At 43.0% G+C, this 18,425-nt stretch overlaps 2 protein-coding genes across 6 annotated transcripts in view; both read left to right on the top strand.

The window, feature by feature from the left end:
* LOC139816615 (tubulin monoglutamylase TTLL4) overlaps window positions 1-14,503 on the top strand; it is a 146,703-nt gene extending 132,200 nt beyond the window's left edge. For 4 of the 5 annotated variants that reach the window (XM_071784233.1, XM_071784231.1, XM_071784234.1 and 1 more), the window contains exons 4-6: window positions 10,797-10,856; window positions 12,268-13,362; window positions 13,633-14,503. In XM_071784233.1, the coding sequence (XP_071640334.1) occupies window positions 12,278-13,362; window positions 13,633-14,224 (1,677 nt within the window). In that variant the 5' untranslated portion in view covers window positions 10,797-10,856; window positions 12,268-12,277 and the 3' untranslated portion in view covers window positions 14,225-14,503. Of the gene's footprint in view, window positions 1-3,569; window positions 3,705-10,796; window positions 10,857-12,267; window positions 13,363-13,632 lie in introns of those variants that run through there. The other variant, XM_071784230.1, reaches the window with a different exon arrangement.
* Window positions 6,302-7,664, top strand: LOC139816618 (enhancer of split mbeta protein). Its single transcript, XM_071784238.1, has one exon. It carries the CDS (start codon window positions 6,610-6,612, stop codon window positions 7,222-7,224), a length of 615 nt encoding a protein of 204 aa, XP_071640339.1. The 5' UTR covers window positions 6,302-6,609; the 3' UTR covers window positions 7,225-7,664.
* Window positions 14,504-18,425: the final 3,922 nt, after the last annotated feature.

The raw sequence follows: 18,425 nt of genomic DNA, 5'->3' as shown, positions 1-18,425 counted from the left end.
TTATATCAGTAATAATTTATCAACTTTATTTTTCAAGTTTACATTAATATTATAATTAAATATATAATATGAATAAGAAGGATTAAGTAATTTGTATAAATTATCTCCATGTTGTGAAGTGAAGGCGAAGGAATAATGCATTGCGGTCAATGAATGAAAAGCCCATTGTCTATTTAATTTCTTATTTCACAAGTCATTATGTGAAGTAAAAAAAATGCTGATATTGGAAAATACGCTACGTTTATTATAAATAATAGAAAACAAATTTAAAAAGATCGATTTGTATTTGTAAGTCCGATATACTACGACCAATTTGTAAATTCTGTCTAATAATCAAGACTCTGATAACAAAACGATTCTATATAAAACGATAATGGCACATTCTACTTGCCAATTTTTTGGCAATGCTTATGTAAAAATTGCCGGGAAATGTTTCTTTATTTCGATTCTTTGGCTATCTTGTCACGATCATTTAATCCCATTATAAAAAGAGAGTATTAACATATTACCACGATACTGGTCTCGCGACCTATTCCAAGGGTACCGGCGTAATTCGCCACGAGAACGAGCTTGCGAAGAAGGAAGGAAGGAGAAAACGACGCGGACGGCTCCCTCAACAACGCCGTCGGCGTCGTAGGGTGCCTGCAAGATGCGGGCAACAATGTGGCCCGTGCTGCGTACAATAGCCTCCGCATTATGTGCACAACGCGGCGATGGGGCAGCGCTAAGGTTACATTACCGGCTGGTTGCCTCCTCCTCTCACAAAGAGGACTCGCAGCGTAACAATGAGATCGGTGAGGAAGAGCGCGCTCGTGCGTGTGTACGCGCTCCGCACACGCACGCAATACGCCACGCTCGTGTGCGCCGGCCTAGCGATGGGGTGGAACTAGTGTTGCTGATGGCAATTAATATAACAGTTATACAAAAAAATATATATATATTATATATATTTTAATACAAAATTTATAGGAGTTATAGACGTATAATCTAATTATTTGAACAAATAAAGCTATATGAAATAAGTTTTCTCGAAGAAATGATCTCTCGATTTCTTTTAAAAATAATTTCTTAAATTAAGCAATTGCAGGATGGAAGATTCAAGAATGATTTGAGAAGCGATACGTAATAAAATTTTATAGCGAACTTCGGAGGCTGTATAGATAGTGCGATGTGTTATATTTATCACACATGTTATACTTACCACTTATATTCCGGACAGAGAAGAATTGACGAATAATCGAATTTAATTCGAACAATTCGCCGAGGTAAAAGCTTGCGAAGATTCCCGCTCGATCCCATCGCTACGCGCACCACACGCGGTCCGTTACAACGCGTGTTTCCACCGTGTGGTGGGGTCGGCTTCCAGGCCTGAGAACATTCCCACGTTCCGTAGCACGAGCCAAGAGTATACAACCGGAAGAATTTCGGAGGCGAGGCTACCACTCATTCTGCGCCGAGGGGGGAAAAAGACGGACGGAATCCCGCGCGCAAGGGGATGGAAAGAAACGGTGGATGACTATGAGAAGGGAAAGATTGAGGATAGGGGAAATGGGGGGAGAGAAGAGGCCCGCCGTCTTTATGAGCAAGGGACGAAGTAGGAGAGGCTTGTTCCGCGGAAGTATTTCGACGTGCCAACGAATTAGCATCGACGACCTCGGTAATCTTCCTCCGCGCCGACAGACGGGGTCGCCGGTGGAGGAGCGCGAGGAGGCTCGGGCACGTCGAAGCGAAGCACGAGGAGATCAAGGAGCGTCGAGAGAAACCCCCGCCTCGAAGAGACTCCGGATCCGGTAAATATTGCTGTTACTCGGAGTGATGGGATCGAGAGTTGTTACTTTAGCTTGGGGAGATACACCGATCGTTTATTTATACTCTGCTTTGCTTCATGCGGTTCGAAAAGGCAGGAGGGGAATAAACTCTCAACTGTGATAATTCACGTTACTCCATTGATACGGATTGATAATAAATTATACGCCGCGATGTCCGAACGAGCCCGCAGGCTCGATTATTTCTTAGAATATCGTTCTACGTTTTTTCACGAGGTAAAGCCGATTATTGTTCTTGTATATTTCTCGCACGCCACTTTGTCATATATTTGACAAATGCCCATTTCTATCAATGTAGATCAACTTTAATCTCAATTTAATTTACTTTTTATCTTCCTCTAGTTCTAGGAATTAGAATCTTAATCTCCATTGATATATAGAAATAGACATAAGGGATAATCGGTGTTTCTCCTTAATTGCGCAAGGATTGTAGTGTATTAGCGATGGTTATTTAGAACGCGCGATACGCGTAACTATGACGTAGCTGGGACTTTATAAATATGTTTTACTTTATTGTTGTCTTTTTTGCCTTGCATTGACATTATCAAGATTCTTTATATTAGATAGTTAGTTTAACAGGTTTTAATTGTAACTTGCTCCAACATAACTAAAAAAAAGATTCATTGCAAAAATTAGCGATTAAAAGACCGCTATACCGTGACGTATGTACATTGACGTACATTGACGTGAAGTAAAATTACGAAATAAAATTACAAGTTAAGATTTTGCATTCTCATTATCAATATTATTATTATTATGTCGTAATAATAATGCTTTATCGCTCATACATGCTTTAATGCTGTACTTAATTAGCGTTGCGCTTATCAAACTTGTCGGATCCGTACAATGTCGGATGCAGGACTTTCTGAGTGTTCAGAGAATTTTCGGGAGCCCTATAATTTGACCAACTCGCAGCTAATTAATATGCTTGACGAATCTGTTGCACTACCAAAATATCGATTTAACGGTCGCGCATTAACGTTAACGTGAATCACAGTGAATCTCGACGCATTTCTCTCTCTCTCTCTCTCTCTCTCTCTCTCTCTCTCTCTCTCTCTCTCTCGAGGTTAAGACTTCCTCGATCTGTCAGTGAACAAGGAAGCGCGCGATTTGCTGCGAACCGGCCGGCCGGCGAGTGCGCAAAAAAATCCATCATCGTACCCAGAAACAAATTATGGAACTTCATCGTCGGGGATCACGTAAGGACGCGTACCCCGCCGCGGCAATATCAACGTTCATTTCATTCGCCGCCGATGGTGAGCGGGCGTAACGAGTTGTTAACGTGGGGCAATAATATGTACCCGGTGTCCCGGCGGTAGCGCCGCATCGGCGCGGATAACGCTCGTTTCGTCGGGGCTTTAACTGGCGTACGCGCGTACCGCCACATCCGGCTTGTATAACCAATCAATGTAATTATCCTACCGGTCTTCTACCGGCGCGCGGTCGCTCCTGCCTTATTTTCGTCCGTTCGATGCGCATCGAGAATGTACTTACCGCGTAGAAACTACGATTCGAGTTAAAGAGAGGAATTGATAATGATAAATACGATATAGAAAAAGAAAGAGACAGAGACAGAAACAGAGAGGGGGAGAGAGAGAAACTCTTGGATCAAGGGAGGAAAGACACGTAATATGGATCATGGTTAGACAAACAGAATATGAAGATTAATAATAAATACGTGACGCACACATGGACTGATGAAATCGTTCAAGCATATCTAGAAACTTGGCATTTTGCCAGAATAAGCAGTTGTATATTGCGAGCGTTCTGAGATCATTTCGTTGAAGCCGCGTGTGTCACAGTTAAATGTCAACGAGAGAAGTGTTCTGATTAGTGTAATTGTGTGTATAAAAGTGAACCTGATCAGCTGAAAACAATGTAAGAAAAATTTTATTCAAAACATAACAGAATTATAACATTTTTACATACTTCTATATTATTTCTCGCTGTAAAATACGGGCTGAGAAAATAATATTAATAATATCTCGTTTAAAAAGGGAGAGAAAGAGATAGAGGACTTTGTTGTTACGATAAATTATTCAAAAATATTATTTTTAAGTTAATACTCTCCTCTTTTTCGTGAAGAGTTTGTAGTGAGTAACAGCCTCTTAAAATCGAAGACAGACTTATTTCCCAGAGATATTCTTACTTACAAAGACATTATATTATGGTGAGCTTCTTCCGAAAGGGTTCCTTCTCGAGTGTTCTTCTAAAAATTCCTGCTCGGCGAAATTCCACCGGTATCAATTTCCGTCGCAATCTCGGACAGATCGGCAATTAAGCGGCGACTGCATGCCTGAAGAAGCAAATTTTTCTTTTTTCTTCTTTTTTTTACGAAGGCGACACATCGTAGTAATATCCGGATCGCCTCCGAAGCGACTAGCTGCTTTTGCGTTTAGACCCAAAGGCTCGTAAATACTCGGCCGGCCCACTCAGCGGGGCCTTGTTTGGGGTATCGGCTTCCAAAAGGGCTAAACACCTCGTTAAGTCCCGCAAGCGAAGCCCGTCCGAGTCCGAGAATGGGCGGATCATTAAGAACGTACATTTATAATTCAAAACATCGGCTCCCGGTACCCGCTCCGATTGCACCGGAACCGGTTGTCAGAAACCCTTGAGAGATTCTCCCTAACGTCGGACCGATCACGAAACGGAATATGCAAAATTCTCTCAAGTTGCGCGAATCTAAGAACAGGAAGAGATCATAGGTTAATTATAGTCGAATATTCAGAGAACTTGATACAGAGGATACGTCCGCGTATTCCTTCGTCGTAAAATAGAAAGGCGACCTAAAACTATGCGAGTGTGTATGTGAATACGGATAGAGGAGAGATTTTTTTCCCACGCGGAAGATTATTTACGGCCAAAATCCGTCCAGTGACACAGTCCGTTATCTTTCTAAATATTCATGTAGGAGATCATCCATGTAGGAGATCATTAAAATTCGTTCATTAAACCTGGTTTTACAAATTTCTTTTTTGCCTAATTAAGTTTTCAAGCGGTTCGTTCTCATCAGCGATTCGTATAATGTAGAGTCCCTCTAATCAGAGTCTACGGTAGCAATTTTTGATTGGTTCACCATTTCTTGGCAAAAGCAAGAGAAATAGAAAGAGAAAGAGATAAAAAAGAGACAAAGAAAGAGATAGGAAGAAAGAGAAAGCGATAGTGTACATCCTTGTCTGTCGCAGAATTTTGCCAGAACTGCAAGTTAGTCAGACTTTGATTAGAGGGACTCTAGTATAACGTAATGCAGCAGAAGCAATGAAACAGATCTCGCATAATCGCGCTGAAACAAGCGTGGGCGGGCGGCCGCGTTACCGTCCGTGATTATTTATTTCCATTGTTCCGCACGGAGAGGAATGCGCGAAGTGGTCCAGCTCGCGACACCGGCGTTACCCGCCAAGACGTGATTCACATTCACTCCGTGGAAGTGTCGGGACTGTTGCCGACACGCGCACGTGCACGTGCACTACGTCGGTGGTAATCCGGTAAATCAACAAGTGTCGTGCGCCTCGAGCGCGAACGCGCGAACCGACAGCGATGTTTAGATGCCTATAAACATGTCGATTGAAAATATCGTTATCATGGCCCGCAGGCACGATCGAATAAACATTCTTCTCACAGACATTTCTCTAAATTTTTATATTTCAATCTATGATAATTGAGTGATGCGCGAAATGGGTAAAGTGTGCATCTCTCAACAATACCTATGCCCTAAATAAAGGATTAAATATTTGCATTATATGTAAAATCTACTTTATCTATATATAATGTTCGACGAAGATATACAACATCTTTATCAACGGAATGCATATTAGTAATTGAAAATTGCACAAACGATTAGCAGAATGATATCCGAAATGACTCTGAAATCGCGAGAAAGTTGCTTTTCTCCCGCTACGCTTGAATCCTAGCCCGTGCCCTCGCGAAGCGGCGTCCTTCGTAGATTCAATCGCGATAATCTTTACCTCCGGCGCAAGGATCGAGGCTCGCGCCGCTCTACCGCGCGACGGATCGCGCGAGTCGTCCTCATGCTGGTCGCGCGTCGTGGCGTGTGCTCTCCTCTTCTCGCCTCTCGCCCGTGTTTCTCGGCGCGGTTCGGCGCGTCGCGTCGCGTCGTACCAGGGAACCGCGTGTGCAGGTGTGTTCTCGGTGAGCGAGGTGTCCCCTCCCGCGCGCGCGAGCGCACGTACGCTCGCGCTCTTCGCTCGCCAAGGAGGGCCCCCCTCCTCGGCCCGGCAGGCGTCAAACGGCACAGAACCTGTGCAGGCCCCAACAGGCCCCCCGATCTGTGGGAACGCTCCGGCCCGCGAGCTTCCCACGATACGCCACGGCTGCTGCTGGCTGGCCGTGCACGCGGGCTGCAGGGTTCGGCACACCGTGCCCCTCGGACCCCTCCGCCACCCAGCTGTGGGGCGCAGGACGACGGCGGCACGGGTGGGGCACCACGCGGCATATAAATAACGGGTTGTACCCCACCAACGCTTCAGAACCGTCACGAATACGTACGGATTCAGACGCTCTCTTGGCACTCCGAGAACAGCGAAGCAGTAGAGAGTATAATATAAACGTCGAACGTGTTTCGATCGTGCATTCGATTCAATCGATTGCGAGACCTTTATATACGAAGAGCATCGTGGATTTCTCTGGAGGAGGCTTGATCGGATCGTCAATCGGTGATTCGGCCCGGATCAACGGAAGGACCATCCACACGGAGGATCCACTCTCACTGGACTCAGTTACCTCTTGTTTTGTGACCAGTGACATTAAATAAAGTGGGATCGTCATGTCACCGCACACGAGCTACACGCCGGTCAGCGGCATGGAGTACGAGGAGCCGGTGTCGCGCACCTATCAGTACCGCAAGGTGATGAAGCCGATGCTGGAGCGCAAGCGACGCGCCCGCATCAATCGTTGCTTGGACGAGCTGAAGGACCTGATGGTGACCGCGCTGCAGGCCGAGGGCGAGAACGTGGCGAAGCTGGAGAAGGCGGACATCCTCGAGCTGACGGTACGTCACCTTCACACGCTACGCGCCGCCAGGAGGCTCACGCTCACGCCGGAGAACAGCTACGCCGACCGGTTCCGCGACGGTTTCACCCAGTGCGCCCAGGAGGTGTCGACCTTCCTGTCGACGCCGGTTGCCGCGGCGGTACATCCCGCCGCGGGTGCTCAGCTCATGCGACACCTCGGCGGCTGCCTTCGACGACTCGAGAGTCCGGCTGGCACCAAGCACGCGCCGCCGACGGCAACCGCGGCTGCGACGAAGACGACTCAGGCGCCGGCGAGCCAGACGAACGTGCCCCAGAACGTGTACACGCCGCCGCAGAGCCCTGTCAGTGTCGCGAGCTCCTCCGGGGAGTCCTCGGAGTCTTCCAACGCGGTCTGGAGACCCTGGTGATGAAGCAGTCGCGCAGCGACGACACTATCCTGAGATCTCCGGGGCGGACGTTTGGAGCAATGGACAATCTAATAACGAAGAGCCCTCCCGCTGAATGGCGCCACGAGGTGGAAAACGACGAATCGCGCTGTCTTCCAAATGAAACTTTTGCGAGGCCTCGTTGAGGATTCTTTGAGAACTTTACTTTTTTTTTGTACGCGGTTTATACTCGGTCGCATTGTACATAGGTGATTAAAGCTTTAAGTGACGTCTGTGATAGGGTTCCATTTTGTACCTGAGATGACTATTTTCTCGTAAAACATAGCGACTATTATATAGATGTTAACTTGTTATGTTTAAGAACCATTTTCGACGTAATGCCGTCCGGCGTCTTTGTTGAGATCGTCGGACAGTATCATCTTCATCATCATCATCAATAAACGTCTTGTTTCAATGATAAACGATATCGAATCACCACCCACAATATATTCCGCAGCCTTCTCTCCTTTATTAATCTTCTTGTGACGACAGAATAATATATGAAAAGCGCTATATGACGCAGCAAAATACTATTTCATTCAAACACTATTTCATTCAAAGAGTACTTTGCTCTATATTATACTATAGAATTTAAATCAAATTATAGAACTTATAAGTTCATAACTATCGTATCACGAAAATTAATATATTTGTGCAATTATAAATAAATTAAAAACGAACGAACGAGAAAAAATCTATTAAAATTTTTTTAATAATTTAATAATGAATTACTACAATATCTACATGGGGGCCGCCATTGATATAACGAGAGTTAATAAATATATTTTAAAGTTTACAAAAAGAAAGATAATTAAGATTGATATTTATTCTATCGATTTGTTGTTTTTATCGATTTATTATTTATTAATTTATCTGAAAAGCATTTAGCAACATTTACAAGAATAATTTGCACAGTTAAATATAATTAGTAATTGATTTCGCGCTTGATTCGAATGGATTTGATTAAGCTTACATTTCATAAATAAATTTTGAAAGTAATGGTTGTCGAGTTAAGTATGTCGCAGTATATCTCAAATCATATTTTCGTGATTAAAAAGTAAATTGTCTGACCTATAGATAAAAAGAGTTGTAATTTGTCCTAGGATATCTTATTTATTTTATATAAAATAAATAAGGTACATACTTGTAGATATGATTCATAGATATACGCGATAGGTATATATAGCTGCCGAATTTTGGCACTATATATACTATAAATACATTTCTCGCAGGCGCAAAGCTTTATTATAAAATTACCAAAATTAGTATAGGTAACAGAAGACGCAGTTTGTCATTGACAAAAAAAAAGACGGGAAATATGTCACTTTCCTCACCATTATATTTTTGTCTTATACACACATACATTCATATCCAATTATAAAGACACGGTGTCTTGCCACTCGTATCGCTGAAAAAAATCACGGAAGTTACGGAGGATGTGCAACAAGATTAAATCGCACTGTCAAATTGCACAGCACCGCGATGAAAACGCTACAGCAAGTCACCTTCGGCGCATGCAAAAGCGCTACAATGTTTGACCGGCGGCTTTAATAATCGCGCCGTGCGACATTGCAAGAAATCGAAAAGCGCCTGTCACCTGCACAGTCGCCGTCCGGGTACCGTACCCGGAGGTGGCGAAACTGACACATGAATATTAATGCATCTTACGCGACTTAATATACGCGAGCTGTACTTTCTTGTATCCCAGCCTTAAAACACAATTTAATCAATTTCCCTCATTCTCCACGGACGTCAGGAACACAATATCTGTTTCATACACACGTTCAACGGGAGGATGTAATCTTGCTGTTGCTTTTTTTTCCAGTTCGCTCCAAAGCCGCGCGAACTGAATTTTTTTCATCAGGAATATCGATTTCTTTCCTATATTGATTGGCGCGCTGTAATCTAGTCTAGAATTCGCCGAGCGGTTTTCTTTTCCCATAGATTGGAGAGCTGCGTAATCCTATGATTTAAGGAGAGGTGGAATCTGCAGCGGACGGAAAGATTGGTCCAAAAGTCAATCGATCAATTGCGCCGATCGATGGGCGCGACGCTTTCACACTTTTTCGACGCCTTCCGTTCTGGTTGTACTTTTGAAGCGTCGCGTTAATTTGATTTTACGTAAGTGGGACACGAAAGAAAATTAACTCTTTCTTCTCCGCGAGTCCCCTGTCTTACTTTCCGATTAATGCACTACCGTGTTCCGGCGACTTGCACGATCAATAACGAGTATTTAATTGCCACACGGTGGTCGGCATATTTACTTAACATATGCGTGGCGAGGCGGCGAATTAATCGACAACTCTCGCTTTTTTATATTCAAACACTGCATGCTCGCACATCTGCAATCTGCATCCTGGTATCAATCATCGCGCTTATCCATTTCACGGTTTCCGCGCATATTTTTCTCTCCGTACATTCCTGCAAACTTATCATTAAAGGGAATTGTGTCGTAACTTCAGCTTTATGTTCATTAATCGTGTGAGATAAAGTTGATGCTCACTGATGTAGAAAGAATATTTCGTCACCTCTGTGTTTCGTATATCTCTTTATCGTATCTAACAGACAAGTATGTCGCGTCAGAAGAATTTGGGAAATTACATATTGGCAAGACAACACTTTTTTCCTCAATGATAAAACTAGTTCTAGGGTTGTTGTGGGAGCAACTAGAAAATTGTGACAAATTTCAGAAAAGACCTTAGTAAGACGAGCAATGTTTCTAGATAGGCATAAATTACAGCGACAATTCTTTGATTTTTTTGTTTTGCTTCCACAATATTATTCCTTTGAAAATACGATCGCACGGTAAGATGTATCAATCGTTTCGCATGCGAGCGGACGTGTACCAGTTCATCATTCAAGCGCAATGTACGATTGACAGGCGCGCTACTCGCATGCGAATGATTGCATTTGCAATTATTGGGATATACAAACCGGTTGTTGATTCACGAGTGTTTAAATGTAACAAGATGTAGCAAAACATTGTTTACAATAGCATCAGCTAAAATAGCATGATAAAAGGATTGAGTAATCGAAAAAGCCAGAGAACTATCTTTGGATATCTTCTGTTGTCTCTCAATTTGATAATAATTAAGCATAAAAGTAAAAGAGGATACTATGATACTAAAATATACTTAGAAAATAGAAATAAACGTGGTATTCTGTACGATATTGAGAAATGCTAGTCAATGTTCGCTGGTCGTTGAAAATTCGAGGACAAACGATCTTCGAATTGACTTATAAGTTATCCGTAATATAGTTTATCGAAACGTAAATTATTGTTATCGTGTAAACGCCCCTGTTATTTTTTGCGGTACTTAGCCTCACGATTTCACAATTACACACCGGCGGACCGTGCTTTTTAAGATCGGCATTATTGCCTCCGCGTGTTTTTGCGCGCGTTTCTCAAAATGTTTTTCCCCGCGAATTCCTATACCACGAGGAAACGTTAATTATCGTTACCGCGAGAGTACGAAGGATATCCTAAGAATAATGTCCACCATTACGATCTCTCGGCAATTATAATAATTCGCGAATCAATTGTTATGTTTCAGGTGTTTGTGGTCGTGTCGTCATAATGCTGGCAGCTGCTGGCATTTGAACAATACGGATTGGTACGTACCTTTTCTTCTACAGATCTTTCTCGCGGTTGTGCGTGCTCAATTGTCTGACACGTGCATTAAGATGCTTACTTTGATGCGCGTTGATGCTATCGCGGAGCTTCGTTATTCGATCCAGGCGGATCAGTCTCATTCGCGCACGCTGTTGTCATGCAGAAATTACTTAGCGATGCGATATTGCGATAATAACATTTTATTGCTTTATTCGATTGCAGTATTCGATTTTGCCACTGTCAATCGCTTACGATTCTGATCATATTTTGATGTTGTTTTACGAGTGTCGATAAATCCGACTTATATATATTAAATGCGTTCGAAAGACCATCACCTAAGGAATGTAAATTGAAAATTATTTTTTTTTTTTTTTAAGAAAAATTTTACATCAAATGTTCAAAAATCCATATTTTTGTTAAATGAAAATGAACACAATGAAGATACAAGAATAGTCAAAGTATATTTTGTTTGTGAGAATTGTTAGACGTACGATACGTTGTTTTCCATAATGATTAGTGCAACCTATTTTCCAGTTTTTTAAATCGAATAAAAATGTAGGTAACGGAAGATTTTTCCATTGTACAGTTGATATACGTTAAACGTTCTACATTGTGGACCTGCTTACGTTGAACGTTGTACATTGTACAAGTTATTTACGTCGAAATTTGAGACAGATGCAGCGATAAGTTACGGAGATAAAATGTTTCTGGGAAAAATTTCGTTCGAACTGATATGGCTGTCGGCAAAATTGAATTTTAATCGAATTTTACATGTCAATCTACAACCTTGCTCCTCACTATAACAAGCAAATTGATTTTACACCTGCAGCTGCTTGTTTACTAATAACTTGTGGCTATATATTCGACAACATATTTATAACATATACGAGTAGCAGCCACTGCGATGCTGCTTAATTATGCCTCCGAAGAAACTGGTCATACTTTGTAATCGCTCGGGGAAAAATTTCCATAAGAAGTACCACTTTATAACGATAATAATAACGATGTTATGATCGTAGTATCTTTGTAATTATATCGATGTATATATATCGAGCTTAGTCAATCGCAACAAAGTCGTAGTTCTTAACAGGCCGTGACATGTTTATCTCTAGCAAGTTCTCTTCTTGAAGATGTTCGGTAGCGGTATTCTGTACCGTATTAACGGTATTCATCGGTACCTTAATTGTTTAAAGACGTCAGCGTGTCAGCGACAGGGAATCGACATGATTCTACGATTACGAAATTGCGTCGATTCGCTGCTGCCGTTATCTGAAACGAGATTGTTAAAGAGTTAAAGAGATACACCGACCACAAATGTAAGGAACGTGGAGTTCTCGAACGAGCAGTTGCTCGAAATGTCAAAGTTATATTGCGTCACGACGAACTCTTCGTCTCCCCCGCGTGTGTTGCAGGTTATTCGAGATGGACGTGATCGTATATAATCAGCACGAAACTAGTAGCATCTCCAGCAGCAACGATGGCGCGGAAACTCAATACGACGAGGAGAGCGTGCCTGATCTCGATATCGACGGGGATCTGCTGTCGATCGACGGTGACAAGCTGAACAAGCTGCCCTTCCGCAGGAGCCTGTTCGACAATGTGCCGCCATACATCGCCTTCCAGTCGTTTGACAGCAAGGTCAGCTCGGTGCTGCCGTACGAAGTGACGAGACATCTTAAGTGGCACCTCACTACGATAACACCGATATTGGTGCGTCGCATTGTCGCGAATTCCGGTTACCGGTTGATGAAGAAGTGCCGGTATTGGTGCGGCACCTGGGGCAAGCACATGAAGTCCGTCGCCTACAAGGGTCTGAAGGAGTCGCAGAAGGTCAACCACTTTCCCGGCACTTTTCAGATCGGCCGGAAGGACCGGCTGTGGCGGAATCTTAGCCGGATGATGGTGAAGTACGGCAAGCGGGAATTCGGCTTCGTGCCGCGCACCTACGTGCTACCTCAGGACATGCGTATGTTCCGCCAGGTGTGGGAGAAGAACGGCGGCAAGGAGAAATGGATCATCAAGCCGCCGGCGTCCGCGCGCGGCACCGGAATCCGCGTGGTCCACCGCTGGTCCCAGATACCAAAGAAACGCGCCGTCGTCGTGCAGCAGTATCTGTCGCGGCCGATGCTGATACGTGGCGCCAAGTTCGATCTGCGGCTCTACGTGTTCGTCACCAGCTTCAATCCCCTCAAGGTTTACATATATCCGGACGGCCTCGTGCGCTTCGCCTCCGTCAAGTATAACGACGACATCAACTACCTCAGCGATCGTTTCATGCATCTCACCAACTACAGCATTAATAAGACCAGCGCGACTTACACCAGCAATGACTGCGCGGATTCGAGTACCGGTCACAAGTGGACTTTGAGGACTCTGTGGTCCTACCTTGAGCAGGAAAACGTGAACGTCGCTAAGATATGGGAGTCGATAAAGGATATAGTCATCAAGACGATGATAGCCGGCGAATCTTCTATCAACACTCTGACGCGAGCTAATACAACTTCGAGGTAAGAAGATATTTCTACGTTATTTATAATTTACTTTTTAATAAACTAAATTATTATTCTTTTCATTTTTATGCTCATATTTTTAAAATGGTTAACGCTGCGAAAATTGAAATATTTTTAAACTGTTTCTTGAATAATTTTGCAAAGTTTTAGAGTCAATATAGAATGCTCGTTTTCGTGTGTTAAAATGCAATTAATACGATTTTACTTACAATGTCTTACGTTTCATTCAATGTCTTTCTGATGTGACGCATTTTGTTAAATTCTAAGGTATTGTTGCTATGAGCTTTTTGGCATCGATATTATTCTGGACGAGAATCGGAGACCGTGGTTACTCGAAGTGAACATATCGCCCTCTCTACAGTCTTCCTCGCCTCTCGACATCGCGGTCAAGGGGCCCCTCATTAGAAACCTCTTTAATATAGCCGGATACCAACTGCCCACGTGCGTACCGGCGGAGGAAACGGAGAAACTAGCCCAAAGATATCAGTTAGATCCGGTGTGCCAAGATTACAGACTGCACCGAACCACCCTTAGCTACCAGGAACGGCATAAGCAGTCTTTATACGCGAACTTGAGAAACCGTGAGGATTATCTCGACGAAATAATTGACGATCTGACGCCCGACGACGTAAGACACTTGATTACCTACGAGGACGAGTTGACGCAATTGGGGAATTTCGAAAAGATCTTCCCTACTACCACTAGCCACGAGTACTTGCAGTATTTCGACGTTCCGAGATACTACAATATGTTATTCGACGCGTGGGAGACCAAGTACGGTGATAATCGGGAGGAGGGGATCTCTCGACTGCAAAAATTGTGCAAGACCAAGTATCATCTGGAACAAGCGATTTTTTAGATAGTAATCCTTCTTTTCATACGCCATTTTACAACGATGGTACCGACATCAAAGAGACGCGAAGCTGCGACGTCGTTCCCGTTATCGACGCCTTAAATCGTGTGGAATCCTTTTTGTTTCGCATGCTACGCGCGCTTTGTTGTATACGGGTAAAACGTACCATTTCCACTGTCCGATGGTTCGCCAAGGAACCAAATTCATTATGTGCCTTTTCCCACGGTTGTGCGAATTTACTTTTACTGTAACGAAATTTGTCTTTAATAAAGGATTTTTCATTAATTAGGCGAGGGATTATTAAGGCCATCCCTTGCGAGACAATAATCCTTCGCCCTTTTCTCCATTCAAAAAAAAAAAAAAAGATCCTTGAACAATAATCTGGGTTATAAGAAATTGCAAAAGTAATTACAGTTGTTTCAAAAATACAAACTTATTTCTATTTCATTACTAAAGAATGAGAGATTATTGTTACAAAATTTACATTTAATATTAAATTTAAAATTTGTTTCGAATTACAACTTGTTGCAAACATTTTTTACTTAAAACTTGATAATTTTACAAACAGGTTTTACACACACACAAGCGGATTCCAAACATCAAGCACGTAAAGGTAAGACAAAAAATTATGTTATTTATTTATTTTTAACATGATATCGTGGAAGAATGTTAGAGATACTCATGAAAATTAGGACCCGCAAAATTCGTTATTTAATTCAATAAAACACGTTGCCCCGAATTCATTTCTTCGGTCACTTTAACTTCTTCGACGAAATCATGCGCCAAGACAGTACACGAGAAGCTCATTATTGATAAAAACTTGTCTTAAATTCAATGATAAGGGACAAGCCAGCATGACGGCCTTAAAGAAGGAGGACGCTTGCACGGGCGTATTGGCCATGGTGAATTGTTGACAAGTCATCGTACCGACAAGATGTTCGCCTGGATGTCGAACATCTAATGGCGACTCTTACGAGGGCTGGCCTCGACAGCGGCAACGATAATAAAAAGTCAAAGCTGCCGATGCGTAAGAGCCCTTTTATTTACGTTACCGTGCGTGATTTTTAGCAACAAGAGCAAAATTGCTTGGCACCTGTTTTGGTAACATAGAAAATGATCCTCCGGGTTTCTCCTTGATTTATCGTGCGGTCTGTGAATTCATAGAATTCTAGTTAATAAATAATGCGTCCAAAAACGGAGCTTTTAACGGAAATGTAAAAAAAAATAGAACGTCTTATTGATGTATTTGCAACATTTTTCAAAGTATATTTATATTCGAAACTTGCAACCGTATGCGGAATCGTTAGTTGGCTGCAAATAGCCACATAAATATAGTGAGGCGAATCGTCCAAGATGCACGCGGTTTCACGGCTGTGAACCGCGCCGGGTTTAATAAATCCGTACTGACAATTTAATGTCTCTATTGTGACCGCGACAGTCGGCGGTACCGACAACTGCGCTTGATTAGGTTAATATGAAAGGGGACCAGATTTCTTCGCTTCCGCCCTTTAAATTCAATTACTGGCCGGGTACTCCGTCACTTAAAATATCATATATCAGTTTTGTCCGGAGGAAGTACGATCTGTGATAGAGTGACCAAACCAATTGTCTTCAGAAACGAAGACAAGGCAGAGCGTTTGATTCGTTCAAATCTTCCGTCTCGTTAAAGGATAATTACCGGTGTCTTGCGTCGCGACGATTAATGCCCCGAAGTGTTAGCCCTTGACATTTTATACATGGACGCGACGGAAGTATCTCCTTACAGATAGTATAAGATAGAAAATGCAAACGATTTGCCTGCACCAAATATAAATTATTTTGTAAATATTCGAAGAAAGTAACAGCTTATTACTTTCGCAAAAATCAGGTATTTGTTTCTAATCTGTTTTTCTTCGAAAAAAAAAATTATTAAGAGGAGAAACGCTCTGTCTCTAGTAATAATTGATGATAAATGTGATAATTATATTTCGAGCGACATTAATAACAGACTTTTGAGCTCTCGATTTCGGAGGCGAAATTATTCGAGAGCGATTTACATGCACCGGTCAGGGGACACCCTATCGTCGTTTGGAGACAATGGGCTCCGCTCGGTGCCACGACGGTCAACGAATTGATATCGTTATTGTAACGACATAATAGACGTATTTTCTTATTGAGATTGTAGCCTCGCGTATGTGTGTGACGTGCGCTCGCCAAGCCGGCCGGACCCGTCTTTATGAATGTATTCATTCATGCGAGCGACCGCATGTGCGTTATGTAACCAACACAACGCAGATAGCACGTAAGGCTAAGGACCCCGTTTCTTCTACGTGAGGACAGATCTCAAGGAGATCCCCGTCGTTGGAATACGGGACAGGTAGTTACGCGTTTTTACGCGCCGCCGTCCATTAACGAGGCTAGAGCCTCTTTGTCTCACCTTCCGTCCGACTTTTCGTCCGGGGCCTCATTTGACCCAGAAAAAGCGCGAACCGTATCCGGAATAATAATTTTACATCGGTTCCAGGAATCGTGCGTGAAGCACTTTGGCCCATTTCGCACAATCAAACCGAAATTATATAAAGTCGTCTTAATTGAATCATTAAATCACACACACAAGTACACGGATTGCGCTTTGTCACTTGATCAAATTGATACGGCGGTTGAATTCCCAATGAAAAGTTATTTCGTGGAAACCAGTTAATCAAAAGCTATTTCGCCGGGTCCAGAACTTAGTTCGTTCTCATCCTCAGCAACAAAATTATGAGTTAAAATCCACCACTCTCTATTCCGATCTATTCCAACAAAAAATAATAATGTATCACGTCTTTTATTATATTTTAATCTCTTTTTCACGAATATAATAAAGAATAAAAGTAGCATACGAGTATTCGCGAATATTATTCCGAACGTAAAGCAACGACGCGAGGTAACTTGCAGCTATCAATGAGCAGTGATTTTAATTCTCTTCATGCCAATTACATGTACGGTCTTTGTCTGCTTCGTGAATTCCGCGCGTGATTGCGAGGCGCGATTACAATATGTCCTCCGCACGTGGGCATAATTAGCGTGTCATTTATCATGACCGTTGGCTCGAATATCGAGGTAGTCTCGTATAATCGTCCAAGGCCATTCTCGATCCACGAGCCATTCTAATGTCGCTCTACAACATTACCGTATATTTAACTGACGGCACGTGTCATATGATTCCAGTATTACGCGATTATTCACGGAATCGCGTGTAATCTCGTGTAACTTTACGCTTCTCTATCTGCATTCCTTAAGTGTAATTCCTTTAACACTTAAGTATGCAGCTTTGCAAAGCGACTTTTTGATGCTCCGTATATTCTCCCTTATAAAGTTCGAACTGAAAACGCGTGGCTTTGCATATCTGTAAAGGGCCTTCTCTGGCCCTTCTAGCCCTTCTTTCCCTTTTGAATGGAAAGGCTTAGAAGGGGGAAAATATTCAGAATGCTATGAAAAATTGCACATTTAAGGGTTAAAATACCTACACAAGCTGAGTTTTGCTTCTTCCAATTTATTGTTAGACATTTTTATGAAAATTTTTTAAATTATATTTTGTTTAAATTATATTTCTATTTATACCAGAGAGATGTCTGATTTAATAGGCGAAGGAGAGATTATCAATCATAATTTTTGTATTGTTATTTAACGCGCGCGTATCAATTGCGGATTAACGACCATTCGTTCTCCGCCGACGCTGCTGCACGCGCGAAACTCGCTTGCGCGCTTGAGGAACGTACTCGACCCTGGGTAACGACTTAATAAACCGGCGGAGCGGCCACCGGAGTACAAGCAAGGGGGGGTACAGGGGGGGGGTAGGAGAACGGCCACGGTGCGGGCGGATGCGAGCACGTGGAGCGGCGCGGGGGCATCGCGGTAGTCAGGTGCGTCGCGTGCCCCCCACCTCCGTCACGTAGCTAACTCGTGCTTTGTTTTGAGAAGGCTTAAGAGCGCCCGTTCCCACGCTTCCGCGCGCGTTCTCCTCCCGTGCCTCGTGTCAAAATTCGTATTCGAGATACGGCGGACTCCCGATTATCTCTCCCCCGTCCGTCCATCCGCTTGAAATTTTGATCGCGGCCGAGGATTTGTTCCTCGACAATGCAGTCACGGTCGAAATCGCTGAAACGTCTGTGTCTGCAGCAATAAAAAAATTGATAAATCGTTAATTTCGCATTTTATAACAAGCAACTAAATTAGCGACGAAAGA

The sequence above is a fragment of the Temnothorax longispinosus genome, chromosome 7, assembly GCF_030848805.1.
Source record: "Temnothorax longispinosus isolate EJ_2023e chromosome 7, Tlon_JGU_v1, whole genome shotgun sequence".
Taxonomy (NCBI): domain Eukaryota; kingdom Metazoa; phylum Arthropoda; class Insecta; order Hymenoptera; family Formicidae; genus Temnothorax; species Temnothorax longispinosus.
Note: the sequence above shows the minus strand (reverse complement) of the source record. Positions and strands in the feature narration are given on the sequence as shown.